Source organism: Cebus imitator, unplaced genomic scaffold (assembly GCF_001604975.1).
Source record: "Cebus imitator isolate Cc_AM_T3 unplaced genomic scaffold, Cebus_imitator-1.0 Scaffold430, whole genome shotgun sequence".
NCBI classification, from domain to species: domain Eukaryota; kingdom Metazoa; phylum Chordata; class Mammalia; order Primates; family Cebidae; genus Cebus; species Cebus imitator.
In genome coordinates, this window is record NW_016107745.1 from 814,461 (window position 1) to 837,402 (window position 22,942).

At 54.0% G+C, this 22,942-nt stretch overlaps 2 protein-coding genes and 2 long non-coding RNA genes across 4 annotated transcripts; 2 read left to right on the forward strand and 2 right to left on the reverse strand.

Annotated features, from left to right (window-relative positions):
• Nucleotides 1-293: 293 nt before the first annotated feature.
• On the reverse strand, nt 294-2,125 carry LOC119468435. Its single transcript, XR_005197112.1, has 3 exons — nt 2,080-2,125; nt 644-693; nt 294-422 (listed from the first exon to the last, which is right to left on the reverse strand). It is a non-coding gene; the product is annotated as an uncharacterized LOC119468435 (long non-coding RNA).
• Nucleotides 2,126-2,137: 12 nt separating this feature from the next.
• Nucleotides 2,138-13,762, reverse strand: LOC108290308. Its single transcript, XM_037731911.1, has 7 exons — nt 13,606-13,762; nt 13,139-13,182; nt 9,723-9,790; nt 6,844-7,039; nt 5,776-5,864; nt 3,678-3,867; nt 2,138-2,173 (listed from the first exon to the last, which is right to left on the reverse strand). The coding sequence occupies exons 1-7, from the start codon at nt 13,760-13,762 to the stop codon at nt 2,138-2,140; spliced, it is 780 nt and encodes a 259-aa protein (XP_037587839.1).
• A 1,158-nt stretch (nt 13,763-14,920) lies between these two features.
• LOC108290300 lies at nt 14,921-15,839 on the forward strand. Its single transcript, XR_001819514.2, has 3 exons — nt 14,921-14,995; nt 15,573-15,632; nt 15,815-15,839. It is a non-coding gene; the product is annotated as an uncharacterized LOC108290300 (long non-coding RNA).
• Nucleotides 15,840-19,140: 3,301 nt separating this feature from the next.
• Nucleotides 19,141-20,500, forward strand: LOC108290310 (golgin subfamily A member 6C-like). The gene is made up of 4 exons (XM_017510092.2): nt 19,141-19,716; nt 19,982-20,085; nt 20,184-20,310; nt 20,397-20,500. Exons 2-4 carry the CDS (start codon nt 20,056-20,058, stop codon nt 20,498-20,500), a joined length of 261 nt encoding a protein of 86 aa, XP_017365581.1. The 5' UTR covers nt 19,141-19,716; nt 19,982-20,055.
• The last annotated feature ends 2,442 nt before the right edge of the window (nt 20,501-22,942 follow it).

Genomic DNA, 22,942 nt, shown 5'->3' on the forward strand with positions numbered 1-22,942 from the left:
TTCTTACTGATTTGCAAATGTTCTTACCTATTGTATGCATTGACTTTTGCTGTATAACAAATTTCTGCAATCATAGAAGCTTAGAACAGCATTCATTTATGATTTTAGAGTTTCTTTGGGTTAGGAATCAAGGCACAACTTATGTGGATCCTCTGTTTCGGGATCTCTTATGAGGCTGTACTCAGTGTCAACCAGGATGGGGCCTCACCTGAAGGTTCAACAGAGAAGGATCCATTTCCAAAACCACTTCAAGTGTGGGGAGGGCTCTAGAGTCCTCAGGAGGGTTCCTTGGGGGCCCTGACTGCAGATGGGGCTACCTCACGCCACCCCAGGCAGCCCAGCTCCTGCCCACCTTCCACCTCTGGATCCCAGCAGCCAGCTGGTTGTTCTCCCTCTCCAGAGCCTGCAGCCTGCTCCTGTGGCTGGCTAGGAAGGGGTGAGGAGGGGTAGGCTGCATGCCCATCCAGGGGCCCTGCTCCCCCATCCTCTCACACCCACAGAAACCCTCACAGAACTCGGGTTTGGGCAGGTCCAGACTTCAGAGGGTAACAGCTCTCCTCCTGGGCCCGGACATGCCCTCCCTGGCTGGGCATGTGGACTAGGGACCCAGGGGGCTCACTGGGCAGCGCCCACCCAGACTCACTGCAGCTCCTTCTGTGCGCATTCTGGCCTCTCTGCAGCTGTGTGAGGGTCCTGTGATTACATGAGGGGAGAAACGAGAGCACTGTGGCCCTGAGGTCTCAAGTCGCACCCAAACAAAACCACCCATCTGGGAAGGTAGCAGGAAGCAAACTGGGGGCATCTGGGCTGAACTGTATCCCCCGCAACAACAACACAAGATATATTGAAGTGCTCAGTACCTCGTGATGAGACAGGATCATTACAGAGGTAATCAGGCTAAAATGAAGAAACGAGGCTGGGCTTTAATCCAAGGTGACTGGAGTCCTATACACAGGGGAAATGTGGGCACAGGCAGACACACAGCGAGTCGCCATGCGGACACCCCGGGAGGAGTGTCAAAGACTGCTGGCAAAGCACCAGAAGCAGGGGGCGAGGCTTAGAACAGACCCTCCTTCACAGCCCTCAGAAGGAACAAACTGTGCTGACTCCCTGACCCGAACTACAGCCTCCAGAACCAGGAGACAGTGAATACCTGCCGCTGAAGCTACTCCGTCTTCAGCACTTTGTCACCACTGCCCCAGGAATCTCACACAGAGGGTAAGTGGAATCCAGCCCCTTTGGCAGCACTCTGGCCCCAAAAGGACCCTGACTTCGAGGGGAACTTTCTCCTCCAAGTGGCCACACCTGCAGCAGCAGGACGTGTGCAATCATAGTAGCAAACGTGTGTCCGAACACCATGTGTTTTCATGTGCTTGTCTATGTAACCCTCTTAAGGATAACCATTATTTTCACTTTTGCAGGTAAGGCCCAGAGAGGCAGAGTGACTGGCCAAGGTCACACAGCTAGTATATCTTGAAGCCAAGATTGAAACCCACAATCTTATCCACTAACCTGGGGGCAGTGCAGACTAGTGAATCCTGAGATTGGAGGCAGACTGAGATAGAGACCCAGAGAGGGTTGGGTGGAGGAGCTTGAGGCTGGGGATGGGACTGGAGGGGGAGCATGCCAGAGCCCCTGGGAGCACTGGGTGCTGAGCTCTTGAACCCCCGGTCAGTCTGACGTTGATGCAATGTGGCTTCGTCCAGATCCTATCCAGCTGCTGACCCACCTCCGAGAGCCTCGCCCTGCTGGAAGAGCACTGTTTGTTTGGTCCATTGGCGACTCTGCGCAGGACCCCTGCCCATGACCCAGGGTCTGCACTGTAGGCCATCCTCGCTGGACAGGCACAGGGCCCCCACCTGCCCGTAGAAGGTGAGTCCTGGATTGGCCTTCTAGGGGTCTAGGGAGGGAGGAGAAACGGCCTGAAAGTCTCCGAGGGGCTGGAAGGCCCTGCACGTGGGCCCCAAATTGGCACAGGCTTATGTGTCACGTGCAGTCTACATGCATATGGCTCCCATGGCACCACTTCCTGCCACGAGACGAATCTGCCAAGGGCCCAGCCCTCTGTCACTCCACTACCTTCTCGCTGACGTTGTCCACTGCAGGTCCTCAGACTTGACCAGAGGCTGTAGCCCATTCAGGCCCTGGGGATATATCCTCTCCTGCTCCCGGTCTGGTTTGAGACATAGAAAAAAAAAAAAGGGAAAGAAAAGAAAACGCTGAGATTTTCTTCTGTACAAATATACAGTGGCAGACTACACTGCAAACATAAGGAACCGCCCCCTTCTGAGCACAGCTCTGTGCCCATCTGAGATACACTGAATTGGACTAACTTGGCCTTGAATGAGGCCCAAGGCCAGCTAAGCTTTCTCTCCGTTTCCTTCCATCCAGATCAGCAGATCAGCTTCAGTCGGAGGCCTTCTGGCAGAGGTGGATCCCACCTGGGGTCCTTACAACTCTACCTCCCTATGGCTCCCAGGCACCTGGCTGGTGTCTGTATCTCTGTGTCTCTGTGTGTGCATATCTGGGAGTGCATGCACATGTCTGATGTGTACCTTGGGGGGGTGTGCATGTGTGTCTGTGTGCCTGTCTGCCCATGCACACATACACTTGCCCAAAAGACTAAGGGATGTTGTCCAGGAGAAGGCAGCCACCAAGCTGGAGTTGAAGTCAGGTGGACAGGAGCTGGGACGTCTAAGCCCTGGATCTGGCCCCTGTCCCGCATCCATAGTAACCCCTCAGCCACTCTGCCTCTCATCTGATCAGGGACTGTTTACAACACTCCTCCTCCATCTCTGATGTATGCACGTGTAGTTTCCTCTTGCTGAAATGCCCTTCATTCCCTCCGTCCTCCTGGAAAATGCCTGTCTATCCTTGTGTGAGGGTTCAGAGGCTCAGAAACGCCTTCGCTGGGAAGGGCTCTCCTATCTGCCACTCCTAACCAGCTCCCATAGTGCCTCTTCCCTCATCTGGCACATTAAGTTATTATTGCTTGCAAAATAGGCACAGTGGCTCATGCCTGTAGTCTCAGCACTTTGGGAGGCCCAGGCAGGAGAACTGCTTGAGGCCAGGAGTTCAAGACCAGCCTGGGCAATGTCATGAGACTCCATGTCTACAAACATAAAAAATAAAAAACTTAGGCATGTTGAAGTCTGCCTGCAGTCCCAGCTACCTGAGGCAGGAGGATCGCTTGAGCCCAGGAGTTTGAGGCCACAGTGGGCTATGGTTGCACCACTGCACTCTAGCCTGGGTGACAGAGTGAGACCCTGACCCAATTAATCAATCAATCATAAATCAATAATCAATAATAAATTATTAATAATTAAATCAATAATAAATAAATGCTTGCTCAATGACTGTGTGCCTCCAAACCATAAGCTGTTGAGGACAAGGAGTGATCTGATTTGCCGTTGCTTCTGCACACAGAAGACAGCCAGGCATGTAGTAGATGCTCAGTAACTGCGTGCTGAACACATGGATGGAGAATGATGAGCCACGATGAGGAAAAGGCAGAAAACGGAAGGATGCATAGGATCAAGATGGGGCATCCTGAGGAGGGGTAAGAGACTAGCTGGTTACCCCTAGTCCCTAGCATGGGAAAGACTGGGCAGTGGGGAAGACAATGGGGAGAAGGGGATTCTGGGAAATGGAGAAGGAGGGAGCCAGGGAGTGCCCACCTGGGGAGGCCAGGTCCCACTCTGCCTCTGGAGTCTCTGCAGTTCCTCCTCTTGAAATTTCAGGGCAACTGCCACCTGGTGCCAGGGTGCCTTCCAGTGCTGCGCCATCTCCTCACGAAGCCTGGGATGTGAGTCCTGTGCCTCTAGCTCTTTCCTGAGGGGCACTGGTGCCTCCTGCACCTGGAGTGGACTGGAAGAAATGGGGTACAGGTACAGCGTGGACCCCAGATCACCCCCACCCCACTCCCTTTTAATCATTCCTTTCTCATTATGCCCTGTGGACTAGGGGGGTGGGGCAGAGATGCCTCTTTCATGGCTCCCTGCACACAGAACCCCTTTGTACTGGGCGCTTCTCCCAAATACCCTGACTTGCACCCAGCAGCTAAGGTCGTCTCACCCCCACCTCCCACCTGCCCCTGGGCCAGCAGGAAGGGCTTGGCCATGTGTAGGTAAGACAGGACTTCTTGAAGCTGAAAGATTTCCCTCCTCGTAAAAGAGCCAGAATGTGACCAGCAGGAGCACTGATAGCTGGGGAAGGGAGACTGGCTCTGGTCACGTGATTCTGGGTTTAGGGCTCTAGGCCATTCCCCATCAGCCAGCTGGTGACAGAGGCTGGCCTACTGCCTGCTGAGAGGGCCATCTCACCCACTGTGAAAGCAGAGCACCCACCCCAGCCTGGCTTGGACACTCTGAGGATGGGCCCGAGCAGTTACCCAGCAGGCCTCTTGGCCTAGGCCACACCCAGTGCCGCTGGCAGCACTGCCTTCTCCCCGCGTAGCCAGGTGCGCTCTGCCTCCGGGGCCTGCACACGGCCCCCCAGCACCGTGTGCTCTCTCTGCAGATGCTGCAGCTACTCCAAGCAGGCTCCTAGTTGCTGGCGGCTCCGGCTCAGCTCTTCTGAGAGTCTTTTGTTCACCTGGGAAGATCCCCACCCCACCGAGTTGTAGCTCAACCTCCACCAGGGCTGTGGGGTTCCAGCTGTCCTTCAGGCCTTTACCCATGCAGCTCCCTGGTCACAGAGGCCCTGAACTCCTCTTCCTCTGGGTCTCAACCCTCATAGGAGGACTCTCTGACCACCACAGCCCACAGAGGCTCCTCAGCACTCCAGGCTCCACTCTGGACCAGTGCCTGGCTGCACACTGGCAGGGGGGCCAGTTACGTGAGGATGAAGATGGTGCTCTCTGGAGTCTCGCTGTGTGGATGCCCTGCTAGAATCTGTCTCTCCTGGTTATTTTCCTTTCCTCTGTTCCCCTAGAGCCCCTTGCCCTACCTTGGAATCCCCTAGGAACGGAGCCCAGGGACCCTTGCCTCTGCCCCCTGGTACAGATGGGCATGGCCTGGATCAGCTGATGCCGATTCCCTTCCCTGTGGGACTGCCCCTGCCAGCTGTCTTGACCAACCTCGGTGAGCATTAGCAACTGCTCCTGCAGATGGACTGTGTCCTGAGCCTGGGCAGGAGTCTGAGCTGCCCACATGGAGACCCTGTCCCAAAGCGCCTGGGCCCTGCCTCCATCCCAGCTCTACCCTTGTATCTGCAGGCCTGGCACCAGCATCTCCTGCGGATACACTCGGTCCAGAATCCTGGGGTCTCCTTCCAGCCTCCAGACCACACTGAGGTGGTCTTGGCAGACCCTTGATGCCTCAGGGCATGCTGTGGCCGGGTCATGTCCCCGACTCAGGGTGCGACTCTGAACAAGCTTTCCTCTGCCCTCGGATCTCAGTCTTCCCATCTCAACCAGGAGGGACATCGCTGAATGATCCCAGGCTATTTCCAAATGTTGGAAGAAGATCCCTCTCTGAGCTGCACTAAGCCCCTGCACTGCCCTCCTTCCCCAGATAATGCTCCAAGAATGAGGACCAGAGAATAAAGTGTAGGGCAAGGTCAAAGGTACAGCAAGGCCAGTGCTCAGGGCCTGCCATGCACCCACATGGGGGATCCCCAGGCTGGGATCCGGGCCAAGGGACTGTTGTCTCATCTGGCCTGCATGCCGCTGGGCCTTTTCACGTCTGTCTGCAGCAGCGGGATCCTGGGAGTAGAAGGGGGAGTCTGCCTGTTCCCTGCCACCCCACCCCCACCCCACAGCCCAGCCCCACTCACTTGTCTTCTATGTCCTGGTTTGGCCTCCTCCACTCCGCCTGTCCCTGGGTTCTCTCCGCCTCCAGGTGGGCCAGGGAGCACACCGCCTGCTGGGGGAGGACTGCAGGCAGCACGGAGCCTCTGCCAGGTGTGCCTAAGCTTCCTGCCTCCCACCAGGCAGGGCAGTGTCTGCAGCCTCTGATAAGGAAGGCAGACTGGCAGCCAGGGGCCCAGCTGACAGCCCAGCATGGACCTGTGCCCTGGCTTATGGACAAGGGACTGTGCCCGGGGACCCTGAGGGGCTGCCTGGCTGTGATCTGTCACGACAGGCTGCAGCTGGGCACCCTCTGCCTCTAGCTGGACCTGAGACACACTGCCTCTCTACCTCAGCTGCTGACGGCTTCAGGGTGGAGGCCAGCAGGACTGCTGTGGAATGTTAAAGGGTGGGCAGACATGAGGTTGTCAACTGGATCCCAAGAGTCTCTCAGGCCTGGGAGGGAGCAGTGGCTCCAGGAGGGCCAGCTGTGAGCTGAGACATGGAGTCACTGAAGGCTTGGGTAGCTAGGCCATCACAGGGTGTCCATTTCCTCACCCGAGGCAGGGATGCTGGTAACCTTCCCAAGAAGCCTCAGCCTGCACAGCCATCTCCCCCTCTCTGGGGGTCACCTGCTTCACTAGGGGAGATTGGGCTTCTGAGGAAGCTCTTCAGTCTATGGAGCTAAAACTAGTCTCTGCCTCCCTCAGACTCTCCCTGGGGGACCACAGGGACCCTGGCCCTTGCTTTGCCTCCAGCAGCATCCCTAGCCACCCCCTGCATATGCCTCTCAGGCCACACCTTGGACCCTTCCAGGGACACCATTCAGAGATGGCATCTCTTCAGCACGCAGCCCTGCTGGGCCTCAATTTCCCTTTCTCCTCCAGTTACCGCAGACCCCAGCAAGCCTCCCTGAGAAGATGGCACCAGATGTGGACACCTGTTCTGAGCATTCCGGAGCTTTCAGCCTGCTAAGGGGACCTTGCTAGCTCAGGGGACCTCCTTTCAGCTGCAGAAAGCCCAGGAAAATGGGGTGAGGGAGGACAGGGCCTCACTTTCTGCTTCAGGGCCCAGCCGAGTCCCAGCTTGCTCTCCCTCCTCTGCAGCACCTGGATTTGCTCTGACAGGGACTCCAGCGCTGCCCGCAGACAACCGCACAGCTCGGCCCGCTGCCACCTGCTCTCTGCCAGCCGCTCCCACTGGTCCTTCTCCGACCGCCTCCAATCCTGCTCGGGGGCCCTGTTGGAGCACCTGCCAGGGAGACAGGAGCCAGGTTCAGCCCAAGCCCCAGGGGGCTGCCGTGCCCACCTTCCCTACTCTCACCTCCACCCTTTAGTGGGGCTTGATGGGCAGACACGGTCCCATGGCCAGAGGAAGCAAGAGTGCCAGCGACTGTGGGCAGGGCTGGGCATCAAGTCCATGGCTCTGCCTTCTGCCCCAGCTGCTGCGGGAAGAGGGCCGCGGGGACGCTTTTCCCGTGGACAAGGCCTTGCTGCTGGCTGTGTGCTGTGCTCTCTGGACAGCTCCCAAGACTCCACCTCCAGACACCCCCAGTGGGGAGTGCCCCGTGCAGCTCCTCCAGGGTCCTGTCTGCTCCCGGAGATGGAAATGGGGGAGCGCTGCCGAGCCCCTCCTGTCTCTCTCTCCTTCCCTGCTGCACCCCAGCCCCTTGTCCAGGCTGGCTGGAAGCTGGGGGCCTCCTTGAGGACACAGCTTCCTCCTTGGGGACCCCAGCTCCGGGCGTTCTAGCTGTGGCCCACTAAGGGGTGCCTGTGTCGATGAGCCCTCCACCCCTCCTGCCATGGACCCTGGCCTCAGCCTGCCTGGTCACTGCCTCCCACACCCTGCCTCTGTCCAAGAGGGGCCCAGCTCCCAGGTCCTCGTGATTTTTTTGGACAATTCAAACCCAGGCTCCTAGGAAGGAATGCTGAGCCCTTTGGAAGGACCTCAAGCAGCCTATTCTGTGATTACTGGCTTTGGCAGGGGATCCCTGCTTTTTTCTCCAAGACGCTCTGATAAAGGCACCTGCAGACCCTTTTCCTCCTCAGATCCGGATGATGGGACCAGGGCAGGCCCCTCCTGTATCCCTTAGCTCCTCTCCTACCTGTAATTCACAACTTGGAGCCCCAAGCTTGGTGGCTGCACCTCCTCAAACCCTGTAAACCTCTCAGACCCAACTGCACCACCCCCTCAGAGGGGCTGGGGCTTCAGCTTGGGGCTGCACTGCACAGGAAGCCGGGGCTTCTCTGCCCCTTCTGCTGAGGCCTTGATGACCCGTCAGTGAGGCCCAGGCTCCCAGCTGCCTTGAGTAGGTAAGAGACCTTGCAGACAGCCCCTCCTCTAAGAGGCCCGGCTTCTCCAACAGACCTGGGGACCCGCCTGCCTTTCCACAAGGTTTGCTACCTCCCTTGGGCTGGATCCGGAATGGCCCTGTTCAGGGTTTGCTTCCACCCCCAGGTTGTCACCTCCTGGCCCCGTGGATGTACCAGGACCCCGGCTTCCAGAGGCCAGGTCTTCCCCAGCCCTGCCTGCTGCCACCCTGGCACCTCTAAGCCTAGCAGGCTGCAAGGGTCCCTAGCTACCAAAGGACTGGTCCCCACCCGATCTGCCCAGTGCTTCCCCAGAGGCCAGTGGGCATCCCTGGCCCCAGCCCTTGGGAGCCCGGCCCCTTCTGGGTGTCGCTAGCTTGGAGCTTTCTTCTAGACCTGTGAATGGATGCTATCCCGTCTGGAGTTAGCTGAGACCTCTCCCCTGGTCTCTAGGGCACTTACGGCCCCAATCCCCTGGCAGCCTGGTTTCCAGCACTCCTGGAACTGGTGGGGAGGTCTCTGCCAGCTCAGCGGGTGCCACTCTGCACACCTGACTAGCTTTCCTTGCAACCCCAGCAGGAAGCCTCATTCCTTGTGGCGCCCGGCCTGGCGGTCTCATGTGGACCCTAAACCTCCAGCTGGCCCAGCCCTGCAGAGGAGGTGCCCAAAGGCATCTGCAGAGGTTCCTCTCATGCTGGTCTCCCCGCAGGGCCCCCTCTGGAGCCTGGTACCACAGATCTCAGCCAGGGGCAAGTACAGCTCAGTCTCCCTTCCTCCTCATCCCCTCATAAGGGGCTCTGTCCACCAAGGCCCGACTGCCGGGGAACCCACACCCACAGTGCCCTTCTTTCTGAATGCTGGCCTTCCACAGCCTGGATGCCTGAGCCTGGGCAGAGGGATAACGACCCCAGGACTGTCTTCACAAGCAGAGAGGCTACTTGCCACCAGGCCCTGACTCCTCGGGCTAAGCTCAGCAGCAGGCATGTCACCAAGGCCCCCTGGGCAGAAAGGGGTCAGCCCTGAGGACCCAGCACTCCCCACACCTGCATGTCCCTGCTGGGCATCCACCCTGGGGACCCAGCTTTCCCCCACCCCCAGCTGCTGACAGCCCCATCTTGACTCATCCGGGGTCCCTGAGGCCACACCAAGAAGCAGCCAGCAGCTGGGAGGAGCACCTGCTGTTTCTGCATCTTTTTTCTGGAGCTCACTTGGGTGGAAGGGGCTATAGACTCCAGGGACCCTGCAGGCCACACCCCGCACTCCCTGGCTGAGTGAGCTTTCTTCTCAGAAGTCTGACTCGAAGGCTGGGACCGACCTGTCACAGAGGCAGGTCTGAGTAGTCCAGGCCCGTTCCTACTCTCCAGCAGGGCCCCTCCTGTTCATTTGTGCAGCTGCCTTTGCCCAAAGCACAGGTGAAGTCTGTGTGGACTGTGTCCCTTGTCCCCAAAGGGAGTGTGGCTCCAGTCCTGGCCTGGAACTTGGATGCCTTAGAATTAGAGGCCACATGTAGCAGGGTGGAGCAGCATGGTCTGCCCACGGCCAGGGCAGGTACCACATTGGCAGCCCCGGACCTGACACCACGGCTCCCGTGTCCCCTCTCCACTTCCGTCCAGTGCATCACCTACACTACATGCTGCCCCTGATGAATCCAGACTGTCAGCTTCCCCAGCTCAGCTAGGAAGTCCCACCGACCCTAAGGAGAGCAATGCCTCCTGAGTTGGGGGCTATGTGGGAATGGGCCTGGTGCGGGGTGGGGGAGGTCGGGGTGAGGCAGGTGTCCAACGCCTCTCTGCTTATCTTCCCTTCTCCTTTGCCCACAAAGGAGGCATCTTCTCCATGTCCCTCTGCCACCCCGAGGACGTAAAATACTTCCCAGGTCTGTCTTCCCTTGGACACGGCCCACCCACCTTCCTGTGGGACTCAGGGCTTTGTTTTGTTCTGTGGCCCACATGAGAAGCAATTATCCCTACTCTGCTCAGCTGAGAGAGGTAAGCTGAGGCAGAGCAGGGGAACAACTCTGTCATAGTCTGGATGTTAATGGCAGAGTCAAGAGCAGCCCTTCCCCGAGTGGTCGGGTCCAGTGGACACCAAGCGTGGAGGCTGTATCAGTCTGTTTTGTGCTGCTCTAGAGGAATACCTGAGACTAGGTCATTTATTTATTTTTTCAAGGGGTTGGCAGGGCCACTAGGCTGAGGGTTGGAGCCCCATCTTATAGTCCCAGCCTGGGTCTCCATCACTGGCTAGCTAGCTCTGCTCACTGCGTTCTCTCCACACCTGCCTCCTGCAGACCAGGGGTCAGTCTGGATGCAGGCCTGGGAAAGGTCCAGGAGCAGATTCTGCCCCCCAGCTCATGCCTCCTGTGCACCAAGGCAGCAAAAATGCAGCAGCAGAACCAGGAGCACTGGCTTATTCCTGTATCCCCGTATTTTGGGAGGCTGAGGTGGAAAGATCCCTTGAGACCAGCCTGCACAACATAGCAAGACCCTGCCTCTACAAAAAATAAAATTAGGCATGGTGGCATGCACCTGTAGTCCCAGCTACTCAGGAGGCTGGGACTGTTCCTGTGGGAGGACCACATGAACCCAGGAGGTCAAGGCTGCAGTGAGCTGTGATTGCACCACTGCACTCCAGCCCGGGCACCAGAGCAAGACCCTGTCTCTAAAACAAGAAACAAAGTGTACCCATGTGTGGAATCCAGCATCTGGCGTGTGGACCAGACCTCACTAAGCCCCATCAGTGAGTGGGAGGCTGTCTGCCATCTTCCAAAACATTCCCACCACTATACATGCAACCCTCCTGTGTTCTGTGGCATGCTTTGTGAGGGGGCCTGTCACCTACCCCTTTGGCTACCCTAAGGCACAGCTCAAACCTTCCTTGCCACTGAGAACCTTTTCCTGAAGAGTCTCACCCTCACCCGCAGGCCTTCTCATTTCAGAGCTTTTAGTGGGGTGAGTACGACGATTGACTCACTGCTACCAGCTGGGGGGAATTGTCCCTAGGGTTGGGTCTCTGGATGGCATATGAGGATCTAGACAAGGACCCAGATGCCTGTAACCTGAAGGGCAAGGGCCTCGGCTGTCCGGGCTTCACACTGCATACTCTGGTTTCCCTGGATTACCTACTTTGACTCCAAAGGTAATAATGCCGACATCCCCCGTGAGACAGAGTGACAGACTGAGACTATCATGGGGTTGCCTGGCTCAGAGTCACCATAGCCAGGCAGAGCTCAGGTCCTGGCCCTGTTCAAGGCTTTCCCAAAGCCCTTCTAGCTCTGGTACCTGGGTTCTTCTTTGCCCAGCTGCAGCTTCCCCCGCCCCTTCCACCAGGTGACAGAGAACCTGGCAGCCTGTGACCCATAGAAAGCTTCACTTCCCTTCTGGTGAGGGATGAGAACCAGCTTAGTGCGGGAGGGAAGAGGGGTCTGGGGGCCCTCCCAGACCTGCCTCTGGCATTTGAAGGATGGTGACTGGGCAGCAGCATGGTTTAGGCTAGACGAGGCGGCCCCTAGGTTTATAGCCTGGCCTCAGACAGCAGCTGCAATGTCACCTTCTCTTCTGCACGTGCTGACCTGGCATCCCACCTAGTTAAGGTCCTCAGGCCTCCTGCCCCTGGGCATTTCCCCCACTCCCTGCTCAGGCACAGCTGTCCTTGATCTGGACTCATCTTCAGAGATTCTTGTCCAGCACACAGCTTTGCTGGATGTTGCAGGCTGGGCCGGGCCCCCTGCCCTGCACTGACATCTCTTTATGAGCCTCAACTAGACTGAGCTGCAGCTTCAGGGTCAGGACAGGCTCTGACTTAATTGATGTGACCCAGGACCAGGGGGTACATCTGCTTGAGTTCTTGGCCTGTATGGTCTCTTTGGGGCACGATGCCCCTCTGTCCCATGCTTAGGTGCCCACATGTGGCCACAAGTGCCTTTCCTTCCACCATCCCTCCTTTAGGCTGCTGTCCAGGCACCTGTGGCTCCAGGCACAAGCGTGAGTGCAGAGCCAGGCCTGGGCAGATGTTCCGCAGGTGCTGCAGGAGCTGACAGCCTTGGCCACACAGCCCATGGCCATCCGTTCCCCTTCATTGTGGCTGCCCCCAGTCCACCACCCTTCCAGGGCCAGGCTTGGAACCAAACTGACTTCTGTCTGCCCCTGGTTTCCCTCGTGCCTGCCAGGTTCTTGGCTAAGCATGATGGTCTTGCCCATTTCCTTGATTATCCACAATAAGGTTAATAGAGCCACTTGGGAACATCACATCTGTCTGCCAGGTCCTCACCAGAGACAGGACTGCCTTGGGCCTGTTGGGATCCAGATTCAGTGGCTTCAATCTAGGCAATGGGCTGATGGGCAGCTGTCAATTATCCTCTGCTTGGGGGAGGCAGGAGAGGAAGGTCAGGCAGGAGATATGCTTGGCGCCCACCTGTGACTGTCTCACCTGGCTGCAGGTGCATTGGAGGCTGAACCCCTTTCCTGATCTCCTGCAGGTGTGGATTTCAGGTTTCCAATGGGTGTCAGGGTGAGCTCCAGTGCTCTCCTGGCCCTAGGGAACCCTGGGCTCTAGGGAACCTCGGCCAGTGCTCTTCTGGGCCCTAGGGAACCTCAGCCTAGGCAGGATTGTTTCTCACACTGTCATCTCCCCATAAGGTCACCTCTTCAAACATAGGGCGGCATGCTTTGGTACATTTAAAGGTTGAAAAGCAAAAGCCAGAGCCCCCTCTCTCCTGGAGTGGGTGGCCCCTCCCCTCTCAGAGTGGGCAGGGACAGGAGTTGCAGGGGCAGCTTTCCTTGGGATACCACAGGTCCCTCCGGAGCTGCTGCTGCCTGGCCATGCCTCCTTTCCCTTTCATCTTTTTCATTGACCAATGGGATTGGAGCATGAAGGCCACGCCCCTATTCTACATTCTAGTGTGGCCCTGGTTACGCCTCCTCTGGCTCAGTCAACACAGCTGCCTGGTAGGAGAGTGGAGCTGCTTACCTGTGCTCCCTTGAATTGTGCTGATGTGGCCCCAACCCCACCTCCCTCCCCAACCCCTCCTCCCTCCCCCACCCACCATGGCGATGTCAGAAGAAATTCGCAAGATGAAATTAGCCTTGGCTAGGAAAAAGGTAACATGCACACAGATTCCCTCCGACAGCAAGACCGCTGCCAGAGTCCATAACACTTCTGAGACACACCAGATTGTGTGGGCCCCCAACCCCGGTGCCTCTGGGCTCCCCCTACCAAAGTCTTGTCAGTCAGCCCCACCCCTTCAGCAAGGGGCCCAGCCCCTGCCCTTGCCAATCACCCCAGGGTGACTTTGGATGTGTAAACCCTGAGGCTCCCTGCTCCCTACTTGGTCCTCACCTTTTCCTGCCCCAAACCTGACCTCCCTGGGCTCTGTGGGCTCATGTCTCTAAGGACCTGGGTCTCCCAGTCCCCACCCTCATTGGTCATTTCTGGGTGACTTTGGGCTGGTGACTCCTGGGAATCCCTGCTGCAGACTCTGCCCTCCCCTCCTGCTCCCCCATTGCAACCTACTTGTGCTCTTTGGGCTGGCGTCTCCAAGGACCTGGGTCCCAGCCCTGCACCACCCTCCCCCATCATGGAGCAGTGACTCAGGCATCTCCTTGATGTGGTCCCCTCCCCCAGGGGGAGTGGAATGTAGAGATGTCATGGTCTCCCTAGGAACCGTCATTACTGCTACAAGACCAGCCTTCAATCTTAGGACCCAGTCCTCTAAGCATTTTCATCCCATTTCTGGCTCTTCTGGTCCCAGCACAAATTTCCAACTGGAAGGGGAATGGGGGACCTAGGAGCAAGAGGGACCTAGGAGCAAGAGGTTTCAGGCTGCCTCACTCCCTTAACATAGACATTGATAGTGTGAAAAGCCTACACTTCCCTCGTGAGCTCAAAATGTTGACAGTGTCTCTGGGTGGCAATGGGAGAATGGGTTTGGTTTGGTTTTCTCTCAGGCTTCTGCTCTCCAGAGAGACTTTCACGTTTCTTTCTTAGTTCTCCACCTCATCTTCAAATTCTCCATGGTTCTGGGACCACTGCCCTTCAGTCAGTGGCCTCTGGAGTGAGATCTGCTCATCTTCTGTGGAACAGATCTTGGGAAATTGAAACTGACAGCTTGAATCTTCCTCATATCATCTCAACTTAGGCTACTTTGAATGCCATGGGATAAACATGGGACATCTTTCAGAGGCATCAGTTTCCCTTGAGTATCTTGAAACAGCAAAAACATTAATGTACTTAGGGATGACAGTCACATCGATTTCTAAGGGTATATCAGACTTCTCTCTGAAATGAGACTTGGGTTGTCCTCTTTCTGATGAATCCCCAGATTTAACAGAAAGGCTGCCTTCTGCCTTGAGGACACATTGGTATAAAAGTGTGAGAGGTGCTGGTGCTCTTCTTAACACTAACAGATGTGCGAGGCTGTACGACTCTAAGCCACACAGTGTACAGTTCCTGTCTACTTCATGTTGACTTTCCTGCCTCTGCCTGTGGTTCTGGTCTCTGGCAGTTGCTGATTCATGGCAAAACCCCAGAGCTTGGAGTGAGAGGAATGAGTTTAAGGTCTAGTATTGCTTTTTCTTTCTCTTTTCTTTTTTTTTTTTTAATTTTTTAAAATTTTGCCATGATATCAATCCCTCTCAGTCACTAAGTGATTATGACCACACCTTATAGAGTTGTTGATGACATTAAATCATATGGTGTGTAACAGCATTTTGTAAAAACTGTAATGTAGGTGACTGTAGGGGTTTGCAGTTCTCATGAGTATTACTGCTCTTTTTTCCCACAGTTAACAGAATTTCAACAACGAAACAGCCCTCCTGTTCCAACACGAGTGAGACGGAGAAAGAAAAGAAACAACAATAGCCCTGAGACAGGCACTTCTGATGGTTGCCAGTCACCATGCCATGTGAGTCTTGGCTGGCCAGGCTTCTGGGGAAAAGGGGCCCAAGGGGCAGTAGAGGGGAACTGTTAAGATTGTGGAAGAACTTCTGGGTTTGAATCCTGCCTCTCCATCTGCTAGGGATATGATTAGGGCAAGTTGCTGGAGCTTTTTGGGCCTCTCCTTTCACATCTGTAAAATATAAGTGGTATTGTCTGACTTCCATTTGTGAGGGTGAAATGAGATTCGTTATTGCTGTTGCTTTTTGTTAATCCCTAGTACATGGTCTGCTGTAAACACCCAGGACACCCAGGAAATGGTCCTTGCTGTTTGACTTTCCTCATCCCCAGTCTCAAGGGGAAGCCAGCCCAATGACAACAGCCACTTGCTGTCAGGCTGTCCCTTTAAGAGTCACTGAAAGGGCCCCAGGGTGGGATGGTGGGAGATAAAAACCGCGGGAGGAACTGGCACAAAGGTGTTATGGGACAAAGGGTCCGAGAGAGACAGAACAGGAAATGCTGCCAGCTGATGGGGAGGAAAGGAAGTCAGAGGCTTGGACACTGAGGGGACAGAACATCTCCATGTGCACTTTCATCTCTTGTAGTCAGCAGCAGGTGGTCACAAGGTGGGCCCTGCGCCATGTGCCACCATGAAAGATCAGGAGGTAAGAGGCTCTGAGCTAAGGTACAGTGACCCTGCAGGCCAGCCCTCCACCCTTCTCCCACAGTGGTGGCTGGGTGCCCCTCTGCCAGCCGATACAGCCCCCACACACCCCAACCCTAATGAATGTTCTCTCTACCTCTACCCCAATCCTCCCCCAACTCCTCCTCTCTGCATGTGCCTCAGAGCGCACACCAACTACAAATAGCCCAGGACTCAAGCTCCGTCACAACCAGTGAACTGAGTAACACCGTCAATTTATTGGTAAGAGCCCAGTGGGGTGCCCTGATTCCACGCTGCCAATCCTGGGCTCCAGTTTCCCCTTGGGGCTGCTGTGGGTGAGTTGAAGGGCACTATGGGGAGCCAGCACTGGACGCAGAGCTCAGAGGCCAAATGCCCGCCTTGCCCTTTCCTGGCTGTGGCCTTGGCCAAGTCCTAGTTGGGGACTGGGTACTTGGACTGTAACAGTACAGAAGAGTACCTCTAGTATGTTACGATTTGTGTAAAGAGAGAAAATGTGTGTGTGTGTGTGTGTGTGTGTGTGTGTGTGTGTGTGTGTGTACTGTATTAAAATACATAAAACATGTCTGCAAGGATTTGTAAAACACTCAGGAGAGAGCACAGGTGGCTGGGAGATACTTCCCTTCTGTACCTTATGAGTTTTGGACTATGTGAATGTATCATCCTTTCAAAAAGTGAGCAGAAGATTAACTTCCCCCGTCCTGTCTTTGCCCCCACACCCAGCATGAAAAAAAATGGACTTAGAGGATCAGATGGACCTGGGTGTTCAAATCCCAGCTCTGTCTAAGTGATCTTAGGCAACCACTTAACCTCTAATACTCCATGTTTTTCATCTACCCAATAGAGGTAATGGTAGCAACTGCCTCACATGGTGGTTGTGAGGTTAAATGGGATCGTTACCACACTACCTGGTGACACACTCAATAAAGGTTCCAACAGCGGTAGTAATAACAGGAATAAGAATAGAATATGATCTGATCTCTCTGGGCCTCTGTTAGCCAGCTGTAAATTTGATCTCTTTGCCTGTCTCTTCCAACTTTACTGAGTTATTTTAAAATCCAAACCATGGGCCTTGATCTTTACTGACCAAGTTGTGTATGAAGCCCAGCCCTAGCCCTTTTAAGGGGCACTGTGTGGAATGGCCCAGCCTCTCCAGATTGAAGCTTCTCCCTCTCCACCATCCAGCCCTCGAGCCGCTGTGGAGCAGTCCTTGAGCAGCAGTTACAGCAGTTTCTACAGGAGCGGGAACTGCTAAAAGCACAGGTGGCAGAGGTGAGACTTTGCAGAGGGAGGGATATGGAAGGAAGATGGCCCCAGGTGGCCAGGAGCAGGTGAGGACCAGTGACAGCCCTTCCTAACTTCTGAGTCCATACTTGCAGGTGACAGAGTGTCTTAAGAAAGCTCAGCTAGAAAGAGACGCATACGCTCAACAGCTCAAAACAGAGAGGGCGCGGTGGCAGCAGCAATTGCTGAAAATGGCAGGAGAAGTGAGAGCTGACCCTTCAGCACCCACCTTAGATAGCTCACTGGATCTTCCTGGGCATCTGTAAAAAGAATAGTCCAGCCAGGGGTGGTCACGGGACTGGGCTTTGTGGAGCTGGGGGCAGAGAGGGAGATGGTAGCCTGTCCAGCCACCAGCCCCTCTCTCCAGGGCCCTTTCCCCCTGTGCTTTGGGCAGATTGAAATATTCAAAATGGAGAAAAGGCAGGATGCAATTAAAATCGAGGAGCTGAAGGGGAGCCTTGCCCACCTACAAAACCATCTGGGTAAGATGGGGCTGGCATGACCAGGGAGCAGGACTGGCATCAGATGGCTGTGGGGGTGGCTTAGAGTGCCCCAGGGAGGTGGGTGGCTGGAAGGGCTTTGAGGCAGAGGGAAAGAGGTCTGTGCTAGGAGACAGCAAGTCTCGTAATCTCCATGAGCCTCAGTGTCCCCATCAGAAAGAGGGAGGGTGCCTTTTGTCAGCCACCCACAGTGCTCTCTATCTGAAAGTGGCTTGGAAGACTGGCTACCATTTGGGTGAGAGGAATCATTAGCAGTGAGGCCAGGTTTGAGGAGCCTGAGAGGAGCTGTGCACCCAGAAGAGTGGGTTTTTTTGTTTTTATTTTGAGAATCCAGAGGCCCTTACTCTCTGCTTCCTTTCTCAGCTGAACCCCCAATCCCAAAGCACCCAGCAGGGCACTCTGACTTGGAGAAAAACCTAAAAACTGAAACCAAGTACCTGAGAGACAAGCTGCGGGAACAGGAGACACTGCAGGAGACGAAAATGAGGCTCCGGGAGCAGGAGGTGAGGCTGAGAGAACAGGAGGAGAGGCTTCTTGAGAGGGAGGGGCTCCAGGAGCAGGAAGAGGTGCTGATGTGTTACCCATCTGGGGAGACTGCCCTCCTCCTCAGCCCTCTGGGCCTTTGTTTTCCCACCTGCAAAATGGGGGAGTATATGAAATGGGGCTTCTAAAGGCACCTGTGAGCCACAGCCCTGCTCTGACGGCTGTGGGAGAAAGGAGACAATTTTTCTAAGCTGCCTCCACCCTTCCTGGTGCCATGGGAGGCAGTCACCAAGTTTTGGGGTCTCCAGCTGCAGTGGGTGGCCGCTGATTGCTTCTCTCTGTCCAGAAGAACAAGAACAGGAGCGCACTGCATTTGGAGCAGGTAGGAAGGGAGCTGCAGGAGAAGCTTGACAAACAAGAGACGGTAACCTCTGCCCCATCCAGGAGGGCTGGGAGGCAGGCACCGCCCTCTGGGGAGGGGAGATGCAAGGCCACAGGCAGCTCCACCCTGGGGGCAGGTGACCCCACACCCTCCAGGGCAGTCCTGTGACCGTTTCTTGCTTCCTGCCCTCTGACTTTTAGAGGCGGGTAGCCCTGGGCTCCTCCCAGGTCTGGACATCATCATCCCAGCTCGAGGCATGGAGCCCCCCAGTCATAGGGCAAGAGACAGTGGTATGAGAGGCTCTTTATGCTGGGTGCAGTGGCTCACCCCTGTAATCCGAGCACTTTGGGAGGCTGAGGCAGGAGAATCACTTAAGATCAGGAGTTTGAAATCAGCCTGGCCAACATGGCGAAACCTCATCTCTACTAAAATTACAACCACTACCACCACAACAAAGCTGGGCGTGGTGGTGCACACCAGTAATCCCAGCTACTCAGGGGGCTGAGGCATGAGCATCGCTTGAGCCCGGGAGCTGGAGGTTGCGGTGAGCTGAGTTTGCACCACGACTTTCCAGCCTGGGCCACAGAATGACACTCTGTCTCAAAACAGAACAAATCAAATCAAAGCAAAACAAAATGAAAGTCTCCTTAGATCCAAATTGGATTCCGGCCTTGATTCCACTGGTCACCATTCAACTACTTTGCATCTCTCAGTCTCTGTTTCTTTAACTTCCAAAGTAAGTTAGCATTTTCCTTGCGTGGGTGCTGAGGATTAAATGAGATGATGCGTGGAAAGCATTAGGCATGTAGCACACTTGGCAGATGGTGGTCAGCGCCCTCTGCTTTTCCACTAGTCTGTGGCCTACAGTTTAAATGGTGGAAGGAAGGACATGAGATTTGAGGCTGGGGAAGGAGGCATGGGGTTCTAGGCAAGGGAGGCAGTCTCTTAGGCTGGAGCCAGGGGCCAGGCACCTGGGCAGGCCACCTTCCTCTGTGGTCCCTCCCAGACCCCCTTATGCTCTTGGTTTCTCCACCTTCTGATTCCTCTGGACCCTCACCCCTTCTGGGAGCCAGTGGTCAGACACCATCGTGACCGACAGGTGCACTCTCTGAGGCCCCAAGGGAAGGGGCTGCGCTCCACCTCCCTGCCCCGTCTGTCCTGTGTATGTCCCTACAAGAATGCTCCCCTCTTGCCTTCAGGTGCCATTTCTGAATGCTGCTGGAGCAGGTGCCCAGGAGGAGCAGTCACGGCTCTGTGAGCAGCTCCAGAAACAACAGGTGTGCTGCCAGCACCAGGATCACCCGGTGGCCTCGGCCCTGAAGGAGCCAGAGGCAGTGGCTGCAGCCACAGGGACTGGGAGCGAGTGTGGGTATGGGGAGACCCAGCAGGCCCTGCAGGGCGCCATCGACAAGCTGCAGGTGAGTGAGTCCTGGCAGGGGCCACGAAGGGTGGGGTGGGGTAGGTCACTGCCAAGATGTGACCCCATTATTTCGGCTCCAGAATGACTTCATGGCCGTCGTGAAGGAAAATGCGGACCTGAAGGAGCGGGTGGAAAAACTAGAACTAGGACTCATCCAGCTCTATGGAGAGAGAGACATGATAAGTGAGCAGGAGGCCAGGGCAGGGCAGGGGAGCTGCAGGGTGGTGGGAGGGGCCCCAGCCTCTGAGCCTGTCCTCCCACAGGAAAGTCCATCAAACCAAATGACCATCAGAGGGCAGTGGCCAAGACCCAGCACCAGAAGAAGAACGATGTTAGCATGCTGTCCGAGGCCGAGGAGGGGATGAAGGTAAGGTGTACAACATCTCTGCAGGGGTGAGGGGGAAGGGGGTGGGCGTGAGCGTGGGTGCCGGCACCGGTGTGGCAGCTGAGCACCCCTATCTCCAGGTGAAGCTGCTGGAGCTGCAGGGCCCAGTGATGCAGCTTATGATCAACCACGAGGTCCAGCACCCTGCTAATGAGTCCACTCCAGGGGCCCCAGCCCCCCAGGAGCTTGGTGCTGCTGACAAGGATGGTGAGTAGAGCCCTCAGGCGGGGTGGGCATGCAGGAGCAGGGGAGGCTGGCACTGTACTCAGATCCCCACCTCCCTCTCTCCAAAGAATTTTATGAGATGAGCCCGGACGATGACAGCTACAGCCTGGAGCCTGCAGGAGGGAGGGTACACCACACCCCACTGCACAGCAGATGGCTCACAGCTGTGTGAGCTGCGGGATGGCCAGCAACACCGACCCTTGGGCAGCAGTCCCTCTATGCCATGCTTTTACCGGGCTGCTGCGAAGGAGGAGGTAAACATCACCATCAGCTAAGAGCTGGCCAAGAAATTTACAAAGGAACAAAGTTATAGGATTAGTCTTCTACATGTTAACTTTATTTGAATGTTAGAGTCACTCATGATGATTTGTGTTTCTAATTTACAGTTTATTTGTAAAAAGTTAAAGGAGAGTGGGTCTTCGTGTGGCTTTCACTGATGTTCACTCTGGCATCCTTTAGCGTTTTTCATTTTTAATTTGATAATCGTAGGTCATTAGCATGCCTATCGAGTTTGCCCTTATGTGGTGGGAGTTCAAACACACAAAGACCCACTATTGGCACAAAACCATTCTCGCTAGTTTGGAATAGGCTGCCATGGTTTTTAATGTTATTGCAGCATGTATATTCTTTATGGAATTCCGATACAATTTGCTTATGTTCTGCTATGATATTTGATGGAATCCTGCTCACAGTGAGCTCTTAATTAGCTCAATATGTGCTTTGCCCGCACGTGCACACCGTTTATTACCTTGTAAGGTGCCACTATGAGTACTGACATCTAGAGTTGTTGAAAAGCCGAGAACTGGAAACAGCCTTTCTTCCATTTTCTGTGCATTGCAAATGGAGTAATAACATTTTGGGGAGCTTTTAAAATCTCACAGAAGAGGAAAGTGGCCTGCTCTGGCAGGTATGTGCAGAATAGAGTATTTCAGTCATTCCCATGCCAAGAACGAGCGCTGTGCATGGCAGTTCTTTTAGGGTTCCTCTGTGCTCTGGGCTCATGAAGATACTGTATCATGAGCCGCGGCAGCTGCACTCTTTTTTGATGACCTAAAAAAGGGTGATTTCTAGGAATAAAAGGTTCCCATCTTTGACTGTAGGTGTGAAAAACCTTTCCTAGTTTAGAGCATTTATATTTATAATACATTGTAAAGTCAGAGTTTATGTTACCTGTTTTAATGACATGACTCTAAGTCTCAGTACACAAAAGGGCACTGGTTGGCATTCTTCTTAATGTATTAGCAAAGAGCATAAGAAATCCTTTAAGATAAAGTGTAATATATATATATATATATATATATGAATGGAACTTTGTACCATAGAGTGGATAGGCACTGAATATTGATGACTGAACAGTTAATGTTTTAGGACACTTGGTATAGTGCCTTGCACACAGAAAGAGACCACAGATGAGATTTTATCCTTTTGTATCATTTCACAGTTTTAAAAATTGCTATTTATTACAGTTCACATAGCAAGTTGCTGATAAAATGTCCGTTTTTATAAAACATCTCCAACAACAAAAAAAGAAATCCTTTAAGAGTTTAAATATCCAGAAAAAGAAATAAAATTTTTAATAAAAATTTTAAAAAGTGTAAATGTCCCTGGAACAGGCATACAGGTTGTAGTCAATAATGGACTAGAGTGCAGGAAAGCCGTGTGACACCTGGCATCCCTCTGTGTTCATGGAGCTTCTCTGAGGCTGGACTGATTTGACCATCCATACTTCTCTGGCTAATGCCTATTCTTCAACCACCTTGGTTACTCTGACATAGGAATTGCCTTCGTTTTCTTCAATAAAAAGGACTTTAAACAATAATCACAAACAAAATATAATAATCACAGACATGATTATAAACTAATATATGTGAGAGTACTTGGCTGAAACAAAAAGGAGTCTCAGTAGGGAGAATTGTACTATATTTGAAAATCAAGAAGTTTATGCAATTTAAAATGTTTATAGACTGCAGTGCCATCTACTGTTTGTGAATGTCAACGTATTATCAGGAAAAGTGTCTGTACAATCACAGAGTTTTATTTCCTCACCAAGTTCTTTACCAAGAGTGAAATATGTTTTGATATCTTTCGGTTTCAGTTAGAGGCATATTTTGTGCAAGATTTCTGTTAATGTGCCTCTACATTATGAATGAATTCTTTCAGTCAGACATTGCCTAAATCATAACTTTATGATGCTTGGGACAGAATCAACAGTTGAAGCTTCATGAAGTTCTAATGTCTGTGTGCCAAAATACGTCCCATTGTTAGGATGGAGTGCTCCCTGAAGTGGAGATTCCTAGTTACTGACCATCTCCATGTTTAGCATTTGGCATCCTCATGATACTTTCATAAATATGACATTAATAGGAGATCATTAATACGATTTTACAGATGGAATAACACATTTCCCTGCATTCCCTAAAAGAGTGCAAATATTGGGTCCTGGTGACTTGAACTAACTCTTCCAAGTTGTAGGAATTTATCAATGTATCAGATAAACGCAGTTTCAGAATGATCAAGGAAAACTGTTAGACCAAATAATGCGGCAGATTAACAGTGGTACAATTTCTAGGGGGGGGGGTTTAAAATGGACTTAAAGTTCTGTTTTGCGTTTTAT

What these genes read in the sequence shown, in the direction of transcription:
- LOC108290310 (XM_017510092.2), top strand. Translation starts at nt 20,056, where the DNA reads ATGCTGTCCGAGGCCGAGGAGGGGATGAAG. An exon ending in AGGCCGAGGAGGGGATGAAG is followed by an intron (nt 20,086 to 20,183) that starts GTAAGGTGTACA and finishes CCCTATCTCCAG; the next exon opens with GTGAAGCTGCTGGAGCTGCA. An exon ending in TGGTGCTGCTGACAAGGATG is followed by an intron (nt 20,311 to 20,396) that starts GTGAGTAGAGCC and finishes CTCTCTCCAAAG; the next exon opens with AATTTTATGAGATGAGCCCG.
- LOC108290308 (XM_037731911.1), bottom strand. Translation starts at nt 13,762, where the DNA reads ATGACGGTTCCTAGGGAGACCATGACATCTCTACATTCCACTCCCCCT. An exon ending in CATCAGGGGCAGCATGTAGT is followed by an intron (nt 7,040 to 9,722) that starts GTAGGTGATGCA and finishes TCTCCCTGGCAG; the next exon opens with GTGCTCCAACAGGGCCCCCG. An exon ending in GTGGGACCTGGCCTCCCCAG is followed by an intron (nt 2,174 to 3,677) that starts GTGGGCACTCCC and finishes GTCTCAAACCAG; the next exon opens with ACCGGGAGCAGGAGAGGATA.